General features: G+C 32.3%; 7 protein-coding genes across 7 annotated transcripts; 4 read left to right on the plus strand and 3 right to left on the minus strand.

Moving 5' to 3' along the window:
- Positions 1-47: 47 nt before the first annotated feature.
- vps36 (vacuolar protein sorting 36) lies at positions 48-1,628 on the minus strand (the record flags this gene model as incomplete). Its single annotated transcript, XM_004359935.1, has 4 exons — positions 48-167; positions 240-478; positions 576-1,269; positions 1,374-1,628. The coding sequence occupies 4 exons, from the start codon at positions 1,626-1,628 to the stop codon at positions 48-50; spliced, it is 1,308 nt and encodes a 435-aa protein (XP_004359992.1).
- A 224-nt stretch (positions 1,629-1,852) lies between these two features.
- Positions 1,853-2,761, plus strand: DFA_04260 (LIM domain protein; the record flags this gene model as incomplete). The annotated part of the gene is made up of 4 exons (XM_004359936.1): positions 1,853-1,856; positions 1,973-2,466; positions 2,553-2,610; positions 2,727-2,761. 4 exons carry the CDS (start codon positions 1,853-1,855, stop codon positions 2,759-2,761), a joined length of 591 nt encoding a protein of 196 aa, XP_004359993.1.
- A 259-nt stretch (positions 2,762-3,020) lies between these two features.
- On the minus strand, positions 3,021-5,013 carry tupA (transcriptional repressor TUP1; the record flags this gene model as incomplete). Its single annotated transcript, XM_004359937.1, has 5 exons — positions 3,021-3,545; positions 3,634-3,892; positions 3,964-4,265; positions 4,346-4,767; positions 4,902-5,013. The coding sequence occupies 5 exons, from the start codon at positions 5,011-5,013 to the stop codon at positions 3,021-3,023; spliced, it is 1,620 nt and encodes a 539-aa protein (XP_004359994.1).
- A 317-nt stretch (positions 5,014-5,330) lies between these two features.
- Positions 5,331-11,133, minus strand: dhkI-1 (histidine kinase; the record flags this gene model as incomplete). The annotated part of the gene is made up of 8 exons (XM_004359938.1): positions 5,331-7,352; positions 7,414-7,572; positions 7,679-8,039; positions 8,119-8,542; positions 8,620-8,652; positions 8,692-8,778; positions 8,873-9,566; positions 9,640-11,133. 8 exons carry the CDS (start codon positions 11,131-11,133, stop codon positions 5,331-5,333), a joined length of 5,274 nt encoding a protein of 1,757 aa, XP_004359995.1.
- Positions 11,134-12,652: 1,519 nt separating this feature from the next.
- DFA_04263 (uncharacterized protein) lies at positions 12,653-14,446 on the plus strand (the record flags this gene model as incomplete). The annotated part of the gene is made up of 1 exon (XM_004359939.1): positions 12,653-14,446. The coding sequence occupies one exon, from the start codon at positions 12,653-12,655 to the stop codon at positions 14,444-14,446; it is 1,794 nt and encodes a 597-aa protein (XP_004359996.1).
- Positions 14,447-14,637: 191 nt separating this feature from the next.
- On the plus strand, positions 14,638-23,199 carry ptpC (protein tyrosine phosphatase; the record flags this gene model as incomplete). Its single annotated transcript, XM_004359940.1, has 7 exons — positions 14,638-15,207; positions 15,308-16,573; positions 16,681-17,554; positions 17,611-17,666; positions 20,186-21,428; positions 21,500-22,849; positions 23,186-23,199. 7 exons carry the CDS (start codon positions 14,638-14,640, stop codon positions 23,197-23,199), a joined length of 5,373 nt encoding a protein of 1,790 aa, XP_004359997.1.
- Positions 23,200-23,326: 127 nt separating this feature from the next.
- Positions 23,327-25,494, plus strand: uap56 (DEAD/DEAH box helicase; the record flags this gene model as incomplete). The annotated part of the gene is made up of 4 exons (XM_004359941.1): positions 23,327-23,433; positions 24,149-24,380; positions 24,470-24,865; positions 24,949-25,494. The coding sequence occupies 4 exons, from the start codon at positions 23,327-23,329 to the stop codon at positions 25,492-25,494; spliced, it is 1,281 nt and encodes a 426-aa protein (XP_004359998.1).
- Positions 25,495-25,594: the final 100 nt, after the last annotated feature.

Here is a 25,594-nt window from a genome sequence, read left to right on the forward strand (position 1 = left end):
ATGACAAAAAAAAATAATACATAATTTTATTAATAATAAAAAAGCCATTATGTTGCAACAAGAGGTGGACTGTTTTGTAGTTGTTTACAATCAATAAAAAAATTTTCATAAAACGATATGCCTTGAATGGTTTCATCACGACACAATCTTTCTAATCTCTCACATGCCTAAGAAAAAAAAATTAAAATAAATAAATTAGATATCAAAATTTAAAACACATTATATATTATATTACATACCAATAATTTTTCTTTTGATAGATTTAAAGAAATTTGTTGAATAGTTGAAAGATGAAATGGAGTGATGGAACCTCCATTCTCTCTAATGATCTCTATTATTTCTTTGGCAACTTGTTCATCGTTTTCATCCTTTGATTGAACGACAATCACTCCACTGTCAAACTTTCTAATTCTAAATGGTAGGTTTAATTGTTCAAATAATAAACATGCTCTATACAAATCATCTGGTGATATTAATTCTAAACAAAAAAAGTAATAGTGTTAAAACAAGTAGGAGAGAGAGAGAGAGAGAGATATATATATATTTATATATAATAATTAAAGTTTTAATCTTACCAATTCCTCTTGCTCTATTAAAAATACAATATAAATCAGCCAATGGAATCATTCCACTGTTTAGTTGTCTACCACCTCCTTGTTTTGATAGTATTTGCTTTTCTAGCATCCAGTCGGACAATTGTTTCGATAATTCAGTGTGATAATGTGATTTTGCCGTTTTCTTTGTCACTGGAGTATTGATACCCATGTGAAGAAGGAATGATCTAAATTCATCTTCTTCGGCAGAGTAACTGGGATCTCCTTCCTTTTTAAGTTGTTTATCCATTGCTGTCTTTAATTTCTCAGACAATGTAACCATATCCTTGGCCTTTTCCATCAATGCATTTAAATCTGTGAATGCTTCACTTAAAACCTTGTCTGTCTCTTCTGTTCTTTTGTTCATTTGTTTAATTAATCCACTGATTCCTGCATTTGATGTATCAAATGTTTGTCTATTAGTATTTGTTGTTATTTGTTGAGGTTGATCAAATGTTGTAGTAGGTGTTGTTGTTGTTGTTTGTTGTTGTTGTTTTAGCTGTTCTTGTTGTTGTTGTAATTGTCTTTGAATTGTTTGTCTCTCTAATAATACTTGTTTATAGATTCTACAAAATTCATCTCTTTTACCAGCATGAAAAGATAATCTAAGCTCCTTTCCACTTCTGCAAGTTATCGATATCTTTGGACTAGAACCTATTCCAAGGAATCCAGTTGTCTATAGATAAAAATAGATTGGTCAGTTTGATATTGATGATGATGATGATGATGATGATCATTAATAATGATGATAAGTTTGTGTGTGTTTATATAAAAACATACAATAGGAGCAATAGTAGCAATTGAATCATGATGTAGAGCACATGAAGCTATTTGATGATCAGGTAGGTTGTTTGATGTTTGAACCCAAATAACTCTAAGTGAAGTGAGTATGATTACACCCTTTTGATAGGGAGACAATGCATCACCATAGTAGATTGATACATTATCTATAGTCATTTGAGATACTACATCTTCATTGTCAAACAACACAGGATTCTGTTGAACTATTTGTATAGAATGATTTATAGACTCCATTTCAAACAAAGATCCTAGTTTAAATGAAATGAAAGATTAAATTATTGTATTGAAGACAAAATGCTCTTATCTCTCAGAGTGACCCACTTTTTCATTGAAACTGACGATGTTCTTTTTTTAAAATTTTATGGTGCTTCACTAAAGAGGAGCAGCTTTAAAGCAACATCATCGACATCAGTGTTGTTATAATACCACAATTAGTTAGAGAGATATATATATTAGAAATGTGTAAGAATAATAATATCATCATCATCATCATTATTAATAGGATCTCTGTTGTTTAACATACTGATTTTTTTTTTTTTTAATCGCGTGATTAAAAAATATATATATACATACAATAGCTGAAGAGATTTTAATTTGCAAGAGATGTCAAAAGAATATTGACTCTGGTGAGAGTATTCATGCTATGGATGCAGATTGGCATTCCGATTGTTGGGGTTGTGCAGAGTGTCATACTGCATTTGAAACTCAATCTTTCTACAAGGTACAAGGATTACCAATTTGTAAAAATTGTTATCTAAAGAAACAAAGCAAGTGTAAAAAGTGTTCACAACCAATTGCTGGACAAAAATTGACAGACAACATTGGACAAGAATATCATCCAGAATGCTTTACATGCTCCAATTGTAACAAAAACATTGATGCAAATTTCTTTATCAAAGACACAAATATTCTATGTCCTCAATGTAATGATCAACTAAAAGAACAAACTAAAAAACAAATTGGAAAGGAATTGGGTAATTGTTATGTGTGTAAGAAACCATGCAACACTAGTGATGGAACTGTAATTGTTGTTGGTCCAGAAGAAAGATATCATAGACCTTGTTTTAAATGTGTATGTATATTTATGTATAAAAAATATAATATTTAATATATTAATAATATATTTGGCGATATTAATATTTCCTGTTACACAAAAAGGTTAAATGCCACAATGAAATTAAAGGTGAATTTTACACTCTAAGTGATGTCAAATCAAGTATGTCAATAATAATAATAGAAGAAAACAAGAACAAAAATAAGAAGAAGAAAATGAAAACCAACAATTTAATTGACCAATTCATATTAACAAAATCAAATTTAATTAAATTACAGAGAATTACGTTTGCATGGCTTGTAACTCTATCTAAGGTTCCATTATCATTATTTATTATTATTATTAAAAAAAAACCAATCAATCAATATTTAAAATGAATGTAATTAAGTTAAGTTAGATTTTAGATTATCGTTAAGTTTTATTTCTTTACAAGCAAAAGGTTTCCCAGATGGATTAATTTCCAGTTGGAACCGATTTGTTTTTGTTTTTGTTTTTGTTGTTTTTTTTTTTTTTTTTATATAAGTTTCTTGCTGTATATATCTATGTCACATAGTTGATGAGATTATGATGGATTATTGATCATACTTCCAGAGACGAGCTCTAAAGTCACCACTACCAGTGGCAAATACGCCTCCCTTTGGAGAAAGTGCTACAGAAATGACCGAATTCTTGTGACCTTGTAGCATCATATGAGTAGTGACAGAACGTGGATCCCAGAATTGGACTGAACGATCCTTGCTACCAGAGATGAGCCAATTGCCACATGGAGAAAAGGCAACAGATAAAACAAAATCTTTGTGTCCATTAAAGGTTGCCTTGCATCTTGATCTTGATCTAGATCCAGAGAGATCCCAAAGTTTGAGTGATTTATCAAGACTGCCACTGGCCAATGATTTTCCGTCTGGTGAAAAGGCTACAGAGTATACTGAATCCAAATGACCTTCATAACGTTCCAAAAAGTATCCAGAGTGTGCATCCCACAATCTAACAATGTTATCTAGTGAACCTGCTGCTACCAATCTACCATCTGGGCTGATTGCTACAGATGTAACACCATTCTTTGGTCCAACCTCTTCATTACCCAAAGTAAACAAACACTATATAATAAATAAAATAAATAAAATATTAATATTGTAGTCTATATATATATATATATAGATCAGTTGTTTTTGTTTTTTAATTTACCTTTCCATCCTTTAAATCCCAAATCTTTGCTTTCTTGTCACCACTACCAGATACAATATATCTTCCATCTTGAGAAAAGTCCAAAGAATAGATATCGAGTTCGTGTCCAGTGAATATATGGTGAATCTTTTTATGAGCGATATCCCAAACCTTGACAGTTTTGTCTTCGGCACCTGTAGCCAAGTATTTTCCATCTGGACTGAAACAAACAGATCTAATATAAAGATCACCTTCTCTTTCACTATCATCATAAAAGTTACTGAAAGAAAAAAAGATGTTGATTAATATCAAAAAGTTTAACTTTTTTAAATTTGTACTATTATTACATACTGTAATTTCTTTCCGGTATCAGTATCATAAATTTGAGCGCTTCTGTTGCATCCAGTTGCCAAGTATTTTCCATCGTTGCTAAACTTTACACAGCATACTACACTGTTGTGGGTGAGATTGTGCATCAAATCTATGTTTAAATTTGTTTGTACGTTTGGATTGTAACCAACAAGCCAATCGGCTCCATTGGCCTTATCTTTGCCATTTTCATCGATATCCATTTCGGATTGTCTTCTTCTAGATTCATCGGGAATGTTTTCTCTTTGAGACATATCTGATAATGGCTCTAATTCTTTTTTCTCCTATATAAAGTAGATTAGATTATTAGTGACTTTTTTTTTTTTTTTTTTTTTTTGAAAAAAGATTTGAATGATTTAGTTACCTTGTGTCTATTTTGTTCGATATTGCTGAGTGGTGGAAATGATGCACTTAGTTGTTGCTGTTGTTGTTGTTGTTGTTGCTGCTGTTGTTGTTGTTGTTGTTGCTGTTGCTGTTGTTGTTGTTGTTGTTGTTGTGGGGGTGGTTGTTGATAGTTGAATTCACCTGATCCAGATCTTTGTCTTCCTTGACGTTTGTCTGGTATAGTTGGTGTTGGTGTATTTCTTTGTGCCGATGCAGAGTTTGGAGCAGGGCTATTAGGTCTGAATGTGCTTGGACTATTCAACTCTCTTCCTCCATTGACCTCTAATAGTCTCTTTAATCTCATAATCTCTTCTTCATATTGTTGTTTCATTCTTTGGTGTTGTCTTTCCAATTCTGCCAAAGTTTGTTGCATACTTTGAAGTTCTTGTATCTGTGCAGCAACTATACAAATATATAAAGTCGTAAGAATAAGAAGAGAGAGAGAGAGAGAGAGAGAGAGAGAAGGGGGGGTTAGTGATTAGAATTGATAAACAAATTTGCTTTCTTTTCTTCTTTTTCTTTCTTTTTCTTCTTACACTTTCTATCATATTCATCTCTTTGATGCTTTAAGGTAACCAAATCATGAGTTAAATTCTCAAACTCGCTCTTTAAGTTGTCTATCAACTCTGGAGCTCTACCTCTAAACATTTTCTACTTGATTTGTTTTGAAGGAGGTTGTGTCCCTTGATATTATAATTTAATAATTTATCTTCTATTCTTTGTTTCAAAATATATATATATAATCTTTTTAATAATGATTACTAAAAGTTATGATATATATATATGACAAAGTTGAACAACAAAGATAAGACAATTAAAGCATGATGTGAGCTGAAAAAAAAAAAAAAAAAAAAAGTCCAATTTTTTTTAAATTTTTTTTGATTGATCCAATTAATTAAGATCGACTTCCCCATTTTATAAATTTTTTTTACATCCCCCCATAGATCAGATTTTAGATGCATTGTTTATTGATCGTGTGATGTCGTTGTTGTTGTTGTAGTTGTGGTTGAAGACGTGGGTGATTGTCTTGCAGTTGGACTATTATAATCATTCATACTATTATTATTGTTGTTGATCGACGTATTATTATTATTATTATTATTATTATTATTATTATTATTATTATTATTATTATTCATTGTTGCTGTTGACAAGGATGAGGATGAAGAAGATGAAGATGAAGAATTAACAGATATTGAAGCTGTACTCGTTGAATTGGTGGTACTAATACTACTAATACTACTATTTACAGTGGATGATGATGATGAATTATTAGATTGTTGTTGGGCATCATTCAATAGAATACTATTACTATTACTATTATCTAATAATTTCTTTAAAAGGCTAACCAACTGTATATAATCCAATGGTTTTGACATAAATTCATTGCATCCTGCATCGAGACATGTGTTTTTGTGTCCCGCCGAACTATCGGCTGTGAGAGCTATAATGGGAAGTGAGAAAAGTTTGTGGTCACCTTCAAATCTTCGAATCATTCTCGCACATGTAAGTCCATCCATCACAGGCATGTGAATGTCCATCAATATAAGATCAAATGAAGAGTGTCCAGATTTGATACGATCTAGTGCCAATTGACCATTGCTTTGAAGTTCCACTTTAAAGTTGTGTTTTTTTAGCACTGTCATTGCAATCTTTGCATTGATTACACTATCCTCTACCAATAGAATACTAATGTTTTGATTGTTTTTGTTGTTATTATTATTATTATTACTATTCTCACCATTGATATTTGGAGGAGGAGTGTTACTAGCAACACTACCATCTCCCAATTGTTTCTGTTGTGTTGACTGGGGTGGAGGTATGGCAGTAGATGAATTGGACAACTCTGATGCTGGTTCTGCTGCAGTCAACTTTGGTGATGATGCTATATTAATATTGTTGTGATTATTATTATGATTATTATGTTGATGGTGATGATGATGATGTTGGTGTTCCATGTGAGATGGTGTTGGTGGTGGTGGAGGGTTAGTTGAATGTTGAACTTGTGATTTATCTTCTACAACATCAGTCACTGTAGGAGGAGTAGGAGGGATTGGATTGCTGGTTGTAGTGGTTGTAGTGGTTGTAGTAACGAGTGCCGGCGAATCAACAGCACCAGCAGATGCCAGAATGGGAGCATTGGCAGGAGACAAGTTGTTGGTAGTCTCTGTCTTTGTAATAGTGGTGACAGGTGCTGGAATAAGTGGTGGTGTTTGTTGATGTTGGTCACTAGCCAAACAAAGATCACTAGGTGGTGGTGTCCCATTCATTATAGTATTATTATTGGTAGCACTAAAAAGATTGGGTGATGTCGTTGGTGTCGTTGTTGGTGTCAATGGAACATAATGATCAATTGTAGGTGGTTGTCTAGTCTGTTGTTGCTGTTGTTGTTGTTGTTGTTGAATGATATGAATTTGTTGGAATTGTTGTTGTAGTGATGATTTACTAAACATCGACATTGCTGGCGATGAAGGTATGGTTGCATAAGTATAACTTGTGCCATCTCTTTTAAGATTTGATAATGAAATTTGTCGAGATTGGGTACTTGTCCGTAATGGGTTTGGAACGGAATTACTTCGTTTACATCCCTCGAGTGAATTAAATATGAGAGGGGTTTGTGAATCAAATGAAATGGATGATGGTCTCGTTGACAATGGTGGAGATAACGGTTGTGTAGGTGAATTGGGTGATGACCTAGGTGATGGTAAAATACGTTGTTGTTGTTGTTGTTGAGTTTGTTGTTGAGTTTGTTGTTGTTGTTGTTGAGTTTGTTGTTGTTGTGGTTCATGAATTGTATTGCGAGGAGAGGGTGTAGTATGAGCAGGAGGTGGAGGATATGACATGGGAGGAGAGGAAGGCACAAAACATTTATAGTCTGGAGTAATGGAAAACCCTCCACTTGTTCCAGATATCAAATTGGAAGAGGAAATTGTTTTCTCTCCACTAATCAATGTTTGTGTAATTAATAATAATTGTTCCTTTTTAATCTATAATAAATAATTAAATTAGTTGGTGATTCTATACTTTTTTTTTTTTTGGTTTGCTTACAGGTTTATATAAATAATGTACAGATTGATAGGAATATAATTTTCTTCTTTTACTTGTACACATTAATACCAAAGGTGGTGGCTTATTACCATTAGTACCACTACCATTTATGTATTGATTCTTTAATGATTTGATTTCTTCAATATTAACCTCTGGTAACTATAAATATATATTTATATATGAAAATGAGGATATTAATAGTCTTTTTTTTTTCTTTTTGGGGTTTTCTCTCTCTCTCTCTCTCTCTCTTTCTCTTTATACAAACCATTGAATCCAATAAAATCATACTAAAATCTTGATTTGATTGAAGTAAAGAAATGGAATGAGTGTAGGTAGGTGAATGAACAATAGTAAATTGATGAGGTGACAAGTACATCTCTATTGCAGCACGAATATTTGGATTATCATCGATAACTAATATTTTGTGACCAAGTCCCCATTTACTAAGTTTTACAGTAGATGACCGAGAAAGTAGAAGAGGTGGAGGTGCATGAGTGCTATTGTGAATCGACATTGGAACCACCAATGAAAAAGTACTTCCAACGTTGATATCTGTAGAAAAGGCTATACTTCCTCCTAACAACTCTGCCAATTGTTTACATATTGCCAATCCCAATCCAACCTCACTATAAGTAAGTATCAATACAATCAATGATGGTTAATATTAATTATTTTTTATATCTTTTTAATTTTATCTTTACATGCCTTGAATTTCCATATCTATCATAACCATATTGAAGAAAAGAAAATGGTTCAAATAGATGAGACAATAGCTCTGCTTCCACTCCAGTGCCAGTATCGATAACAGAAAAACATAATTTAATTTCATCAATATCTGAATCTGATCCTTTTGATTCCAGTTGGTCCATCAAATGGGGTTTAATGATTGGTCCATTTTTGTTTAATGGAAATACTTTTAATACCACCTCACCTTGAACGGTTGCTTTGATTGCATTGCTTAAAAGTCTCAACAAGATATTCTTTAATTTACTAGCATCACCAACCAATAATCTAGGTATACTATCATCTAAAAGATAACAAAGGTCTATATCTCTTTCTTCAAAATAATTACGAACCGTATGATTTGATATTACTTCCTCTAATAAACTTTCTAAATTAAATGTACATTCTAAACAAAAAATTAAAATCAAAAGTTATTATAATTTCTTTTTCCTCTTCTTTTTGTTGCTATTTAATTTCACATACTTTCACAATCTTGAAGAGTTAGAGTTCTTAATTCTGAATAATAAAAACATTCTTTTGTTAATTGTAATATACTATCTTGAGACATCATAATCTTTTTAATATAAGGTTCTTGTCCACTATGAATACCAATATCATTTAATAAACTAATTAATGGGGTTACTAGTAGGGAAATAAATAAATAGATGTTAGGGTTTGCTTCTTCTTTTTCTTTTTCTTTTTCCTTCTTTTTTTTTTTTTTTTTTTTTATACATACAAGAATTTACATTTTTTTGAATTTGAGATATAGTATTTAAAGTAAAATCAGATTGTAATTTTAATTTTTGTGAAGTATTGCCAAGGTTATCTTTGATTGCAATATTATCATCTCTGAGGTGATCCAATTCAGTTTCACTTTTTGAACAACGAATTGAAAGGTGTTTCCAATCGGATAGCATATCAAAAACCAAACCAAGAATGGGAAACAAAAGAGAAAGACATCGCATCCATCTACGCATAACCAAACGCTCCAATAAAAATACTGGTGATGAATACATTTCAATTGGCATTTGGTAGTCATCAATAGTTGTCAAGAGAATAAATATGGTAGAGATGACGAGTGCTTTGATTTGATTAGAGGCTTGAAAGTGATATATTATGAGCATATTCAATAGTTGTACTAGGTAGACTGCTATGAGTATTGGTGTTTGAATGTGTAGTGAAGGTATAGTTGTACTATAATCCTCTTTTAGTCCAAACAATGATCCAAATGGCGCATAACTGAATCGAATCACCAAAAAGATAAAGACAAATGAAAGAAATAGATAGATGCGAGAAAGGAATCTAAAGACCAAAACAATTTTCTTATTACTTTCACTATCTGCATCACCACTACTACTAATAAAATATTGATATGGCCGAGTAAGATTAAATACCCATGATACTACAATGATTTCAATTGATGAACAAACCTAAATAAATTAATAAATAAAATTAATAAATTAATAAATAAATAAATAGGTTTCTTTTGTTTTTTTTGCTTACATTAAAAATTGAATCATTATATAATAATTCATTTGTAGGTTTAAAATAAGATTTGGCAAGTACAACATTGACAATACCAGAAAATGCCATACTAGCAATAATCTTTGTGAGTCCATGTGTAAATTCTATATAAAATTCAGAGTCGTATTGTTGATAGGGTTCTGGCACTGAATTGGCACCGTGTTGTCGAAGATAAATACGTCGATTGGGTGATGATGCCGATGATATATTGAGGGCTCTATTTTTGAGAAATAGATAGAGAAAGAGTACCAATGAAAATAAAAGATGAAGGGGATGAATGACAGCAAAAAGAACATTGATACTGATATCACTCCAATGTCTTAGATCGGAAAAGAATCGATGTGAAACCAATACTAAAATGTTAAATGCTACCATTGAAAGTAAAACTATATATACAATGTTGGTCAATCTTTCTTGGTTTGGTTCTTTTTCTTTGGTTTTTTTTTTGCTACTACTACTCTCTTTGTTTTTGTTGTTGTTACTATCGGTAATACTAATACCACTCTTGTTATTGTTATTATCATTGGGATTATTTGTTGCTGTTGTTGGTATTTTTGGAGTTGTTGGATTTGTTGTTGTAGTTGTCGTCGTGGTTGTAGTGGTGGTTGTCGATTTACGTCTGTCGGCATCCGTTTGATTTAAAGAAGGAGAGGTGGAGGAGGAGGAAGAGGAGGAATTTGTTGGTGACGATAAAAGTGAGTGATATCCACTATCTTCATCTTTGTCGTCATTGTCTTCGCCATCACCATCGTTAAATCCAATGGTCGACTTTCTATGTGTAAGTAAGGAAGACTCTGGAAATGAATCAGCAGGACCAACTGGAAGATTAATAGGACGCATACTATCTGTAGACGTTCTTAGTGGTGGTGAGTTTTGTTGTTGTTGAGGTTGTGGTGGTTGATTATTCATTATTACTATTGGTTTGGCATCACCAAAAGATGATTGTCTTGACAAACTATTATTATTATTATTATTATTATTTGGTAATGGTTTGGTATTATCCACCGATGTTGTTGTTGTTGTTGGAATAGAGGAAGATGAAGATGAAGATGAAGATGAAGATGAAGATGAAGATGAAATAGTAGAACCTTCTTCATTGCTACTACAACTACTACTCATGTCTGCTATGCCACCTGGATTTTTCCTTAGCATTTCATCTAAAATTAAATGGTGGTTGTCTTCCATCTTGAATATGTCGCTATTACTATTGCTCCTTGGTTTCGATTCAACGACAGGTGTTGACGTTGATGGTGAAGATGAATAGTATTGTTGTTGTTGTTGTTGTTGCGAATTATTATCGACTGTTGTTGGCGATTGGTCTGTCGTCGTTTTTAATGTATTTGCTTTATCTTGTTGTTGTTGAGGATGTGATGATTCAGCCAACCCCTCTGCATTATTAGTTGCAGCAGTAGGAGTAGTAGTAGTATCGTTTGCAGCCGATAAAGTAGGCTTTGTATCTAAATTTTCTGGCATCTCTCTCTAATTGAATCGTTTACTTTAGTTTGAAGGTCTCAAAGGATGAAGGAGGAGGAGGATGATGATAAGGAGGATAAGTAGGATAAGGAGGATGTTGCTGTTACTATCGTATTGATTTTTAGCAGCAACATTATAAATCTCTTTCTAACCAACTATATAACTAGAATCTCCACTATTTATATTTATATTTATATTTATATTTGTATTTATTATTATTATTATTATTATTATTATTATTATTATTATTTGTTGTTATACCTCTACAGAATACACTCTTCTTTAAAAGATGATTAATTATTGAACAACAAACAACTTGGCAACAATAAAAATAAATTTTTCAATGTTATTAATTATAATTATTATATTTAGTTTATATATATTAAATATTGGATAGATAGCTGAACTGCTGTTGCTGTTGCTGTTGGTGTTACTGCTACTACTATGTTGAATGTATTAATAATAAATTGGTCTGTTTTTAATATTTGTTTGCAGCAATAGTACTATATGTACTATTATTTATCTTTTAAATATTATTATTATTATTATTATTATTATTGAGAGTTTGGGTTGTTTGGGTTGGAGCATACCAAATTAATGCAAACAGATCCAATGTTGAAAATTTTATAAAATATACAACGCTAAGAGATAAAAGAATCCGTGTTGTAATGTCAGATTTTTTTACAAGGTGTTGACTACGCTTCCTCCTCCTCCTCATTACTCTTCCACAAACACACACCAAAAAGTGATACAATTTATTTCTTACTTTTGGAAAACCCCCTTCCTCCTCTACTAATAGTAGTAGTAGTAGTAGTAGTTTTCAAGTGATATCTATATATTCATTCTCGTTGTCAACTATGATGTACTCCTCCTTTATCTTTAACAAATTATTTTTATTTATTTTTTTTTTTTGTGAACACCTGCGTCTGTCTTGGCGGAGATCCACGATTGGATTGTAATCACAAGATTCCTCGAGCGAATACCCCCCTCCTAAGATCTTCACCCCCCGCTACCCCCACTTGTACAAACATTGAATGAAAAGATGATGTTGGTGAAACTTAAGCTGATAATTATTAACAAAAATAACTCTATCTCACCCATCAGTCAGTTCAGTTGGTCAGCTTTTACTTCTTAACAATAAAAGTAGTAGTAGTAGAGTAGTTATTTATTTATTATTCATTAACAACAACAACTACAACTACAACTACAACTCTCCTCTCCTACAGTTTGTTATTCAATAGTCTATCCATCACCTCCCTTTTTATCCACAAAGACTTAACTCACTCACTCACTCACTCACACACACGCACCTTCTAATCCAACCAAAACCAACAACTTTACACCTAATCCTTGTTTATCTCGACAAGTTGGGCTCCTCCCTTTCTTTCTCTGTCTGTCTTTGTTTTCATTAACCAACAACAACAAAGATAGGTTGTCTTATTTTTTTGAACAAACTCTTGAGTATCCTTTTTTTTTAAAATATTTATATGTTTATAAATAAAATAAAATAAATAAATAAATGTCACATACAACATCATATCCACCTCCATCTTTGTCCTCTTCATCTGCCACCGTTGCTGATATCTATTATCCTTCAACTCAATCTCCTCCACCGCCACCACCACATCGTCTTCCATCCCACTATCAACAACATCCCAATCCTCACCCTCACTACCACCATCAGCAACAACAACACTATGCATCTACGTCACCTATAGTTTCATCTGCCTCCTCTCCTACTACGTTTTACCATCAACATCAACAACAACAACAACAACAACAATATCTCTACTCACCGCAACCCGCACAATACTATCAAGATATTAGAGGTGGTGGTGGTGGTTCAGGAAATAGTACTAGATATATATCAAATGGAAATCATCATCTTCCACTCTTAATTCTTCAGCCAACAACATCGACTGGAAGCTCACCAACATCATCATCGTTGTCACCCCAAACCCAACTGTCTCCACGTCAGCCAACACTGTATCAACAACAACAACAACCACCTGTACTTTCTCCAAGATCACCAAAGTTTTCCTCTCAAGGGTCATCGTCATATTCTACTTTGTATCATCCATACCATCAACAACAACAACAACCATTGTCCCCTAGGCAACAAATGATGTCACCTCAATATCATTCCAGTTTTAAAACTAGCCATCCTACTCTACAGAAATCTCCACATCCTACTCCTCCTCCTCCTCCCCCACCTCCATCTGTTGTTGTCATTACTCCAGCAGCAGCTGCTGCTGTACCCCAAACCGAAGAGATACAATGGAAACTTCATTATCCACCAACAACAACAGCTGCCAAGTCAACGACGACTATGGTGATTGATGCACACCTCGACCTTGATCAAGTAAACAACAACAACAACAACAACAACAACAACAACAAATCACCAAGAGCATCCGATTATTCAATAGCATCCGATCTACGTGTTCCATCATGCTCTCCAGCATCTCCATCATCATCAAACGGAAGTAGTGGTCTAACACCACACCTTCATGCCCTCACAACTACAAATACTATTATTACCTTGCCGTCACTCAATGATGATGATAATATTAATAATATTAATAATAATAATGATCGTCTCAAAGGTGATACCAAAACCTCTTCCTCTCCCTCTTCCTCTCCCAACAATCATAATGACACTAATAGTAGTAGCAGTAGTACTCCAATTACCCCGAGTACACAAATTGTAAATAATAATAATAATAATAATAATAATCCAAACAACAATGTAAATAATCAACAACAATTAAATAGTGGAAAAATTAAATTGGCAAACAACAAAAATCTAAAAAAGGAAAAGAGACCTAAAAAGACTTATATCCAATCGCCAAATTATTCAAGAGGTGCTGCTATTATGAAATCATTTAATAACAATAATAATAGCATTGATAATCAGTCACAGCAGCTGCTGCAATCTCCAACAACCACAACAACCAATTATCCAAATACCCAACAAGAGTTAAAAGATGAACAACAACAACAACACCAACATCAACAACCAAAGGAGAAGCAAGAACAACAACAAGAAGAAGAAGAAGAAGAAGAACAAGACCAATTTGTAAATATATTATTGACACTAAAATCTGGATCCAGTCAAGATGGTATCGATATTAATTTGCCTGCTGACCAGTATACAAATAGTACCAACTACAAGCCAAATATTTTCATAAGCAACAACAACAATAATAATAATAATAATAATAATAATTATGATTATCCTTCACCGCTAATTCAAGAAGAACCGGAATCCGATCAATTAGTATCATTCATTGATTTTCCCCCCAAAAAATAAATTTGATTTGTGTGTGTGTTAAGGTACCCCCATTTTAAGGAACAAATCTGCTGCAATAGATCATTAATATTGATTCCTATTGTTGACCAGTTTAGTATTAATAATAATTCATTTTCTACTTTATTATTATTATTATTATTATTAACCTTTTAATATAAATTTTTAATATAACTTTTTAATTAATTTTCAAAATGAATGCACAAGACAACCAAGATGATGATAAAGAAGATGACTATGATATCTTTAAAGACAATGTTAACCCACCATCATACACAACATCGACAACTACGACATCACAGCAGATAAATGATGATGATGAAATAATCAATATCAATCTAATCACAGACTATTTCTCATCATTATCATCTCCAACATCTACATTGACAGGTACTACTATTATTACTAGCATAGCATCATCAAACATTAATAATAATAATAATAATAATAATAATAATCATCATTCTGCACTATCATCTATATGGAAAAGATTCAAACAAAAAAAGTATAATAATAATAATAATAACAATGTACAAAGGTTAAAGATCAACAGAATTGACCACCCAGGTGGTCTTCAAACAATCGTTAAATCAATCACCAAAGAAGAAGAAGAAATAACAAATAACCAGCAACAACAATATGATGATGATGATGATCTTTCACACATTGAATGCCTACCAGATGAAATATTGTTAAAGATTCATAGTTATCTAGATCCACCTACTTTGGGAAGAACATCTCAAGTTTCTACTAGATTCTACAAGGTGTGTTGATATTCAAAAGCCTGATTAATATATTATTATTATTATTATTATTAACCCTGATATATATATATAAATTCCAATAATAATAATATATTAATAGATTTCCTATGACATCCCACTATGGAAAGAGGTGGTTACCAATTGGGAAGCATCACCATTGAATCTATTCCTAAATAACAACAACAACAACAACAACAATGGTAGTTTGGAAGCATACTATACTCCACATCCTCCTACGCCATTTAACCTATCAAGCTCCCTTCCTCCTTCTCCTATAATCAATCTCTCTCCTCCTTCTCTTTTAATGACCAACGGTGGTGGTGCCAATTTAATTCCATCCCCCATTATGAATCACCATAATAATAATAATAATAATAATATGAATAATAGTTACCACCATAATCACCAAAATAACACTGGAAATGGAATATCACTTCAAAACAATACTCCGCAGCATGAAATTGAGGAGGATAATCATCAAGATCAAGATTTTATCAACAACAATGACTATGAACTACTGGGACTATTCAATTATTTATTTAATGGAGGATATCAAAATAATAATAATAATAATAATAATAATAATAATAATAATAATAATAATAATAATAATAATAATAATAATAATAATAATAATAATAGTAGCGGTAGTCATCATGAACAACCATTGCTAAATAATAATCAACCCCAATTATTTTCTTCATCTATGGCATCAAGCTCATCGATATCACTATCATCTTCAATATCCTCATCATTTGGTGGCAGTAGTAATCACTATCCTCCAAATTCAAATTCGCCAACATTTGATTTATCCCAAAATGCAATTGTCACTGGCACTACCGCTGGAAATAGCGACAATCATTACTATACAGATTATCATACATCTATTATACCATTACAACAACAACAACATCATCATCATCATCCATCATATCCAACTCTTACACCATCAAATTCCAACAACTACTACAAACAATATAACCAATCAGTAGTTAATAATAATCAAAATAATCAAAATAATCAAAATAATAATAATTCATTACAACAACAATTCAACAGGATGTATTATGTACAAAGATATATACAAGTAAGAAAACAACAAAGAGAAACCAAGATACGATCACACAGAGAGAAATTGAGAAGAAGAAGAAAGATTAAAAGAAGTTTTAGATTTATGATGTATACCTTTCTCTCAAGACCATATGAATGGGTTTCAATGCTCTGCATCATACTATTTACAGTATTTCTTACCTTTCGTCTTGCCAATTCCATTCAATGGTCATGGCCAACTGTTTTCTCACCTCTCTATTTTATCCTATTTCATTGTCTCTTTGGTTCCTTGACATTTGACCTATTTAGAAGTTTGGTATGTAAAAACAAATAATAATAATAATAATAATAATCATCCAGTTTGGAAATCTTTGAACTTTTCCATTTTTATTTACCTATTAACTAATTACACACTACCTTTAGTACAAATACGACTATGATGATGAAATATCATCACCAAGATTTTCAAAACCATTATTCTTTACATTCTTTTTCATTCGTCCATTGCAATCGGGTAAATGGAGTGGAAGGCTATGGGTTTATACACCGATACTTTGTTCCATCACCTTTGTTTGTTTATTACTATTAAAATTGACTCAACCTCAACTATTATCATCACTTTCAATTTATAATATTCATCATCAACAACAACATCATCATAATAATAGTAATAATATTAATTTTAATAATAATCAAAATAATAGTAGTAATGGTAATGATAATAGTAATAGTAGTAGTGAAATATTTACAAATGGATGGGATATAGTATTTATACCATTATTTATACTATGTATCTATTTAATATCATTTCCATTATTTGTTCCAATAAGGATAGACAAGTCATCTGGTTCAGTAATGGATCAATCAGTGCTACTAGTAGCCAATGTCCAAGTAATGGCATTTACAGTATTGGTCTATCTCAAACTTGATTCCATTATTGATACTTCTTGGTCCTACATCTTTTCACCTTTATTCAGTGCACAGATACTTATTACTCTCTATCCTTTGGTCATTCTAATAATGAAATTAATCATTAACAATAATCGTAATCGCAATCATAATAATAATAATAATAATAATAATAACAATAATAATAACAATAATAATGGTGGTTCCATTGTCTATCATCATCATCATCATCAACATCAACAACCACCAATCATCTCTACAATGACAGAACAAAATCAACCACTATTATCAATCCAACAACAACAACAACATAATAATAATAACCAAATTACAACAACAACAAGGAGAAGATTCCAACTTGAAAATATTACTTCGCTCTCTGAAAATTGTATTTCATTCTTTCTTTTTTGCTTGTTTCTTTATGGACCTATTACCATTTTTGAGGTATTGCTATGTCTTGTCTTGACGTCTGCCACCAGCAGTTACCCTCTTTCTCTAATGTAAGTTTTCAAAAACAACAAACTATATTCTTTCATTGAATCGTTGCGCACATCACATCACCGACCTACACCACAGATTCCAACAACAACACCTCAACAGCAATTTTAAGTAGCCAAAAGTCACCATAGGTGGTGTCGATTGGCTGTTTCAAGTTCGATCGATTCATTGAATAGGCTGCGACTCTTCATTCAAAAAAAAAAAAAAAAAAAAACACAACTCCACTATTTTATCGTAATCTCGACTAGTTGCAGTTAACTAGTACTACTACTACTCTACTTCTCTCTCTCTCTCTCTGCCCACCCAAACAACAACAACAACAACAACACAACAATAACAATCCCAAACTAATATTATTATTATTATTACTATCTATATATTATCTTTTCACATCCCAATAGATTTATACCAATTTTCTTTGTAGAATTAATATTAACTTGTGGATGTTTTATATTCAACATTGCATTTGACGATCATCATCATCATAACGAAAGTAATAGTATTTCAATACCTTCTTCGCCTTGAAATAATCTACAGGTAGATCAGCAACCCCAAGAAGAAAGGTACTAAACAACCAAACTTAATTTTCAGTAGTAATAATAATAATAATAATAATAATAAATATTATTGTGTCCTTTATTTTCCTCCTCCTCCTCTTCCTCCTCGTCACTCATAACAACTAACTTAACCTACTACTACTATTGTATCATCGATTGACATATAAAGTTTATCGATTTTTTTTTTTATTAAATAATTATATTTTTCAAGGAACGGGAGGTTGAACAGGTCCAGCAACAATAATTATATAAATTCTTCTCCTTTTTTCTTTTTCTTTTTTTCCTCAACAACAACAATAATAATAATAATAATAATAATTTACACACACACACAAAGAGAGACAAACAAAACAGACAGACAGATAGATATAAAAAGTAGTGTAACACTTAAAAAACCTCTAGCTAGATATATTATATTTCAATTATAATACAGCCGCCCTCATCACACTAGCCTTCCTCCTCCTTCTTCTTCCTCGATAATATAATATAATAATATAAATAATAATAATATTTTATTGACAGTCGACTCTATTTATTATTATTATTAGAGTTCTTCCACACCACCCCAACTGACAACAACGATTGTTGCTAACAATTAATATATTATAATATTAAGATAATAACTCTAATAATAATATTTTATTATTATTATAAAATATTACTACTATAATTAATAATAGTAATAATAATATTACGATTCTCAACTATACTATCACCATTTTCACCACAAAAGTTGCCCCCAGGAGGAGCTGTACAAAGAACAACAAAAATCACTTACACTTTAATTTCTTTTGTTTCTTCTTTTTTCATATGAACCATTATAATTAGCATTAGAAGTAGTAATACAAAATAATAACAATAATAATAACAATAACAATAACCTGTAGATAATATAGTTCAATCATTGTAATCGATTAGCAGATACACAGTGACATCTTTACCGCCACTCTAAATCATTTATTTATTAATATATATATATACAAAACACACACACACACAACATCACTATCTATAAAAAGATCATATATTAATATTGGATTATATAAATATATATATATATATATATATATATATATATATATATATAATCATTGCAAGAAAAAACAGAGGTAAGAACAACAACAATGAACAATCCCAAAACAGAGGAGAGATGAACATCACACTAGAACTAAAGGTGACGGAGGGGAGTAGTATTCGATCAGATTGATTGATACGCTTGATTGTCTCTCTCTCTATATAGATCACTTTCACACCACACATATACACACACACAAACACACACTAAAACCGCAAACACAAAAACAAATACATCAGCTCACCTTGTGTGCTCTACATCCAACCTTCAGAGAAACGTTGTTCTTTAGTTTCGCATAAACAGTCGTTCAATGGGGGTGTTGTATCGATATTAATTTAATTGATTGGAATCCCACCCACCATCATTATCGTATGACAAATTTAATCTACCACCATTACTACACACCGCCACCACCACCACCACCCCCTACTCTATAATTTCTCCTTCTCCTCCGTCTCTCTCCTCTTTCACACACAAACAAAAAGGAGCTATAAATTTATTATAATTAATATTGTTTGAAATCGATCCAAACAGTAGTACAGCAGTAAAAACAAAAAAAGAACAACAAGACAAAAAGTTACTACCGTAATATTAATGATAATATTTTTGTTATCATTCTTTTTCATTATTATTATTATTTATCAATCACATAACAATTTTTAAAACAATATATATATATATATTTATCGATTGTGTATCACATCGCTAGTTTTTCATCTTGTCTCTCTCTCAATTGTTTTAGTAATATTTCCCTTGAAAAACAATCCTAGAGACCTCTCATTATTAACTTTTATATATTTATCAACTTTTCCTATTAGTTGTATAGTCAGTAGTCGTAGAATCATTCTGGGATTATAATTTGGTAGTGATTTATTCCGCCGATTTTTAGCTAATGAATACCTATAGACACAGTACCAATTCAGTTTATACACTGAATCCACACTTAAACATACCCATCTCGTCGTCAACAACAATACCATCATCTGCCTATCACTTTAATCCATTAAATAATAATAATAATAATAATAATAACTGCAACAACAACGAAGATTGCAACAATAACGACACGATGTTAAATAATAGAACAACAGAGAATGAGGATGTAGTCATGGGACAAAAGCAAGATTCTCCACCTTCATTAAAATCATCTCAACTAGTATCTCCACCACCAACCGTTGGTGGAAATGGGCTTTTGAGAAGCTCACAATCCATCCCACCTCCTCCTCCCACTTCTCTCAACGTCGAGTCTACCGTTCCAACCATATCCACACCCTCCTCTGCATCTATTACTGGCATCCCAAATGACGGAGAAATTTCACCCACTGGTGCATTGGGTGCAGCCATGCAATATCTATCGCCATCATCATCATTTAACGAATCATTGAATCAAGCAATCTCTTCAACATCATCCTCTTCATTCTCGGCGTATAGACCAACACTTTTACAATTCAATAATCCAACATTAACATTTAGATCAATATCACCACCAACCAACAACAGTGGTGCCAACAATCCATTCCTTAAATTGAGCAGTCTTCCAGATTCTAGTCCACCACTATCGACAAATAGTCCTTTTTCTTTTTCTTCATCTGCACTATTTAATAATAATAATAATAATACTACCAATCAAAATAACCAACAACAACATCACCATCAACAACAACAACAACAACAACCACCACCACAACAACCAGTTCAACAACAAAACCTTTATTGTTCAAATAATCAAACTACGTCTATCGGAAACTATGCTGCATCACTATTGGATGAAGATAGAGAAAGAATGAGATACGAGTATGAGAGCATCAAGAAACCAGAATCTCAATCTTCCCGAAAGTCACACAAACACCATCAACGTCACTACAGTTACAATGACCTCGACAATAGAAAGCATGATGAAGAAAAGTTTTTCAGCTCGTTGCAGCCAAACAACTACTCAAAGAACAGATACCACGATGTACTACCAAATGAATCCACAAGAGTAAGATTAACACCAATTGAAACTGGTGATGGCGACTATATCAATGCCAACTATGTCAATGGAGAGGTACCAAATTCTTATAGATATTTTATCGCGTGTCAAGCTCCTCTTTCTTCTACAATTAAAGATTTTTGGAGAATGGTTTGGGAAGGTATGTAAACTTTTCTTTTCTTTTTAAAAAAAAGAATATATAGTATTAATTTTTATTTTTATTTTTTACAGAGAGAACAGCAGTTATTGTTTGTTTAACAAAATTGGAAGAAGATGGTAAAAAGAAAGCAGATATTTATTGGCCCGAGTCATCAAGTGAAGACCAAGAATGTGGATCGTTTTGGGTGCATCTACATAAAAAGGTGATGTTTAAGGATATTGGTGTTAGTTCATTGCATTTGTACAGAAAGGGAGAGGAATTCCCACGAGAAGTAGTGTTGTTGCACTACACGCAATGGCCCGACAGCGGAACACCAAACACCTCTACCCACATTCGAACGTTGGCCGTCTTGGTCAACACATTCAAGGCAAGAGGTAACATTAAAAACTCTAATGGTCCTGTCATTGTTCATTGCTCTGCGGGTATTGGTAGATCAGGAACCTTTATATCCATCTGTATCAATATTGCCAAAATTGAAAGATCCATCCAAAATAATGAGCCAAGCTGTGCCATATCGATCAAGGACACTGTCAGCGAACTACGTCGTCAACGTCGTGGAATGGTACAAACATTTGACCAATATGTATTCATCTACAAGGTTATTAATGACGTCCTTCACGATATGGGACGATCGTTGGCATCACCCACCAAGCGAAGATCATGTGAAATGACAATGGCCCGACCTTCAATGGTTCAGCACGCCATGCCTCGTCTCGATATAAACAGTCATCAACAATCATCGCTCACACGTAACCCTAAAGATATGCATCACCAATCCAATGTCTCACAAACAGCTGCCGATACTGCAGTGTCTCTATCCATCATCACTCAGATGACTCAAACTCTAAAATTCCCACAAACAACTTCACAATTTGATTCGAATCCTTTTTCAAAATCCAACATTAAAATGCCCTCCCCATTGAACGTTTCTTCTTCCAATGTCCAAACTATTCATCCTTGTAATAATAATAATTTTCATCACTTTCAACAACAACAACAACAACAACAACAACAACAACAACAACAACACCATCATAACCAATTACTAGTCAATTCGACCAATCCCTTATCAAACTCACAACAATTATTAAATGATAGTTTAAATCAAAATAATATTACTAATATTTCAAATAACAATAATAATAATAATAGTAATAATAACAATACTAGCACACTTTCATCTCACCATTTATTTAATCAACAACAACTACTCAATAATCCACAAAGCAGTAATAATAATAATAAGCAATGTTCAAATCAAAATAATTTTACACATTCTTTTCCACCAAACAGGAATAATGACCCAGATTTTGGAGGAGGAGGAAATGGTAATAATTTTAATAACAATAATAATAACAATAATAATAATAATAGTAATAATAATAATAATAATAATAATACAAACCAACAACAAAATAATAGTAATAACAACCAGAGTAATACACAAAACAAAAAAGGAGGCAATCAAGATACTAATAACAACAGCAACAATAATAATGGAACCGAAAAAGAGTGCCACTCTCCAAGAACAATAACACCAATTAAATGCTTTTGATCCAACTAAAACGAAAATAAACATAGACAAGCTTGTCAATGCAACAACAAAGCTTTGAAGGTTAATCCAATAGTCCATCGCTATATGTCGCGCTGCAGCATGGAGGAATTTTTGTTAATTAAATTTAATTTTTTTTTGAAAACAAATTTTTTTTCAAGTTCACCATTTTTTTTTTTTTTTTAATTTTTTTATATTATCATAGAGACAGATAGATAGATATTGATTGTATAACAATTAATAACTCCCGATCTACCATATCCTCATCACCCACACATAATACTACTTTCTACATTACTTTTTTTTATATATCCAAAGATATATTTATATATAAATAATCACTAAAATGGCCGACCCAGATGTTGATATCAACGAGCTTGCCGAATACGAAGAGAGTGATCCAGAAGACAACGTACAAGAAACCAACGGGGGTTCCAAGAATGTCTCTGCAAAGTGAGTGTCCATGCCTGTAATACTGCCTCATCATCATCTGATCGCAAACAGAGCAGTTTAACAACTACGTCCCAACAACAACAACAACACCACCACCGACAACAACACCAAAAAAATATACTATAATACTCTATACAACCCACCTAAGTATATAATATCATCATCATCATCATCATCATCATCATCATCATCAACAACAACAGCCATTGGTGTTGTAATCAAAAGTCAAAAGAGCATACCGAGTGGTTTGACGTCAAACGTTAGTCCTATCCAAGTAGCAAATCTCATCAGTCATAGGTTGAAGATTTGTTCAGCCGTACAACCTACCATACCCTTCTTTTCTCTTCTCTATCCTTTTTTATACACAAAAAAAATACCCAACTTCTCTAATAATAATAGTACAAGATAATACAACATAATAGCTGTAACAAAAAGTAGAACTGTAGCAAATTTTTTTTTTTTTTTTTTTTTTTTTTTTATAATGATAACAATAATAATAATAGAGGAAACTATAATTAGTAATAGTAAAATAACAAACAATATCATCATAATAATAATAATCACAAAGGGCATATCACTAAAATGCCAGTTATTACAAACATCAACAATAACGCTATTACAATTAAATTGCACAATGATTATATTTTCTATAATTACCATTATACCAACCAAAAATCATTTTCCTCACCTTTTTCATCTATTTATATATTATTAGGGATACCCATGTTGCCATGCACAGCAGTGGTTTTAGAGAGTTCCTCTTAAAGCCAGAGTTGGAAAGAGTTATTGGAGATTGTGGTTTTGAACATCCATCCGAAGTTCAAAATGAATGTATTCCACAGGCCATCCTCGGTCACGATGTCATCTGTCAAGCCAAGTCTGGTATGGGTAAGACTGCCGTCTTTGTTTTGTCTCTTCTTCAACAAATTGACAAGAATCCATCTGGCGTATGTATAAACAAAACAACAAGAATCTTGTTAATATTGAATTTGTCCATTTATTAATTATTCTATTATTATTATTTCTATTTTTTAAGGTTGTTGCTCTTGTTTTATGTCATACTAGAGAGCTTGCCTATCAAATTTGTGATGAATTTGATAGATTTGTCAAGTATATGCCACAAGTCAAGACTGCCGTCATCTATGGTGGTATCCCAATCAACACCCAAAAGGAACTCCTCAGAGACAAGCAACCAAATATTGTTATCGGTACTCCAGGTCGTGTCCTCGCACTTGCCACTGACAAGTCACTCAGTCTCAAGAACGTCAAGCACTTTGTACTTGATGAATGTGACAGTTTGTTGGAAGCTTTAGACATGAGAAAGGATGTCCAAAAGATCTTCAAGGCTACCCCAGCCTCCAAGCAAGTAATGATGTTTTCTGCTACTCTTAGTGAAAGCATTCGTTCAGTTTGCAAGAAATTTATGAATCATGTATGTAATACAATTACAAAAGGTTAAAACTTTGAGATCATCATTAACATTATTATTATTATTTTTTTTTTATTTTTTTTTAGCCATTTGAAATTTATATCAATGATGGTAGTAAATTAACTTTACATGGTCTCCAACAATACTTTATCAAACTCAATGAAGACCAAAAGAACAAAAAGTTGGTCGATTTGTTGGATGGTTTAGATTTCAACCAAATCGTCATTTTCGTAAAGAGCGTAGAGCGTGCTAAATTACTCAACCAAATTCTCTCTGACGTCGGTTTCTCTTCGATCTGTATTCATCGTGGATTAGATCAACCAGAAAGAATTGAACAATACCGTAAATTTAAGAACTTCCAATCTCGTGTCATGGTTGCCACCAACATCTTTGGTAGAGGTATTGATATTGAACGTGTCAATGTCGTCATCAACTATGATATGGCCGAATCACCAGATACTTACCTCCATCGTGTCGGTCGTGCCGGTCGTTTCGGTACCAAGGGTCTTGCCATTTCTTTCATCACCTCGCCAGATGACCAAACCACTCTTGACACTGTCCAATCCAAGTTTGTCGTCTCTGTCAAGGATCTCCCAGATACCATTGATCCATCTACTTATATGAGTGGTTAAAGATTCAAATTTATATACGACACCGAAAAAAAAATTAAAAAATCAAAATAACCCAATCCCCAATATATGTAAACACAAACAAATAATATTATTTAATATT

This window comes from Cavenderia fasciculata (assembly GCF_000203815.1).
Source record: "Cavenderia fasciculata unplaced genomic scaffold Scf_Dfasci-G-o-33e01.r1-3, whole genome shotgun sequence".
Taxonomy (NCBI): domain Eukaryota; phylum Evosea; class Eumycetozoa; order Acytosteliales; family Cavenderiaceae; genus Cavenderia; species Cavenderia fasciculata.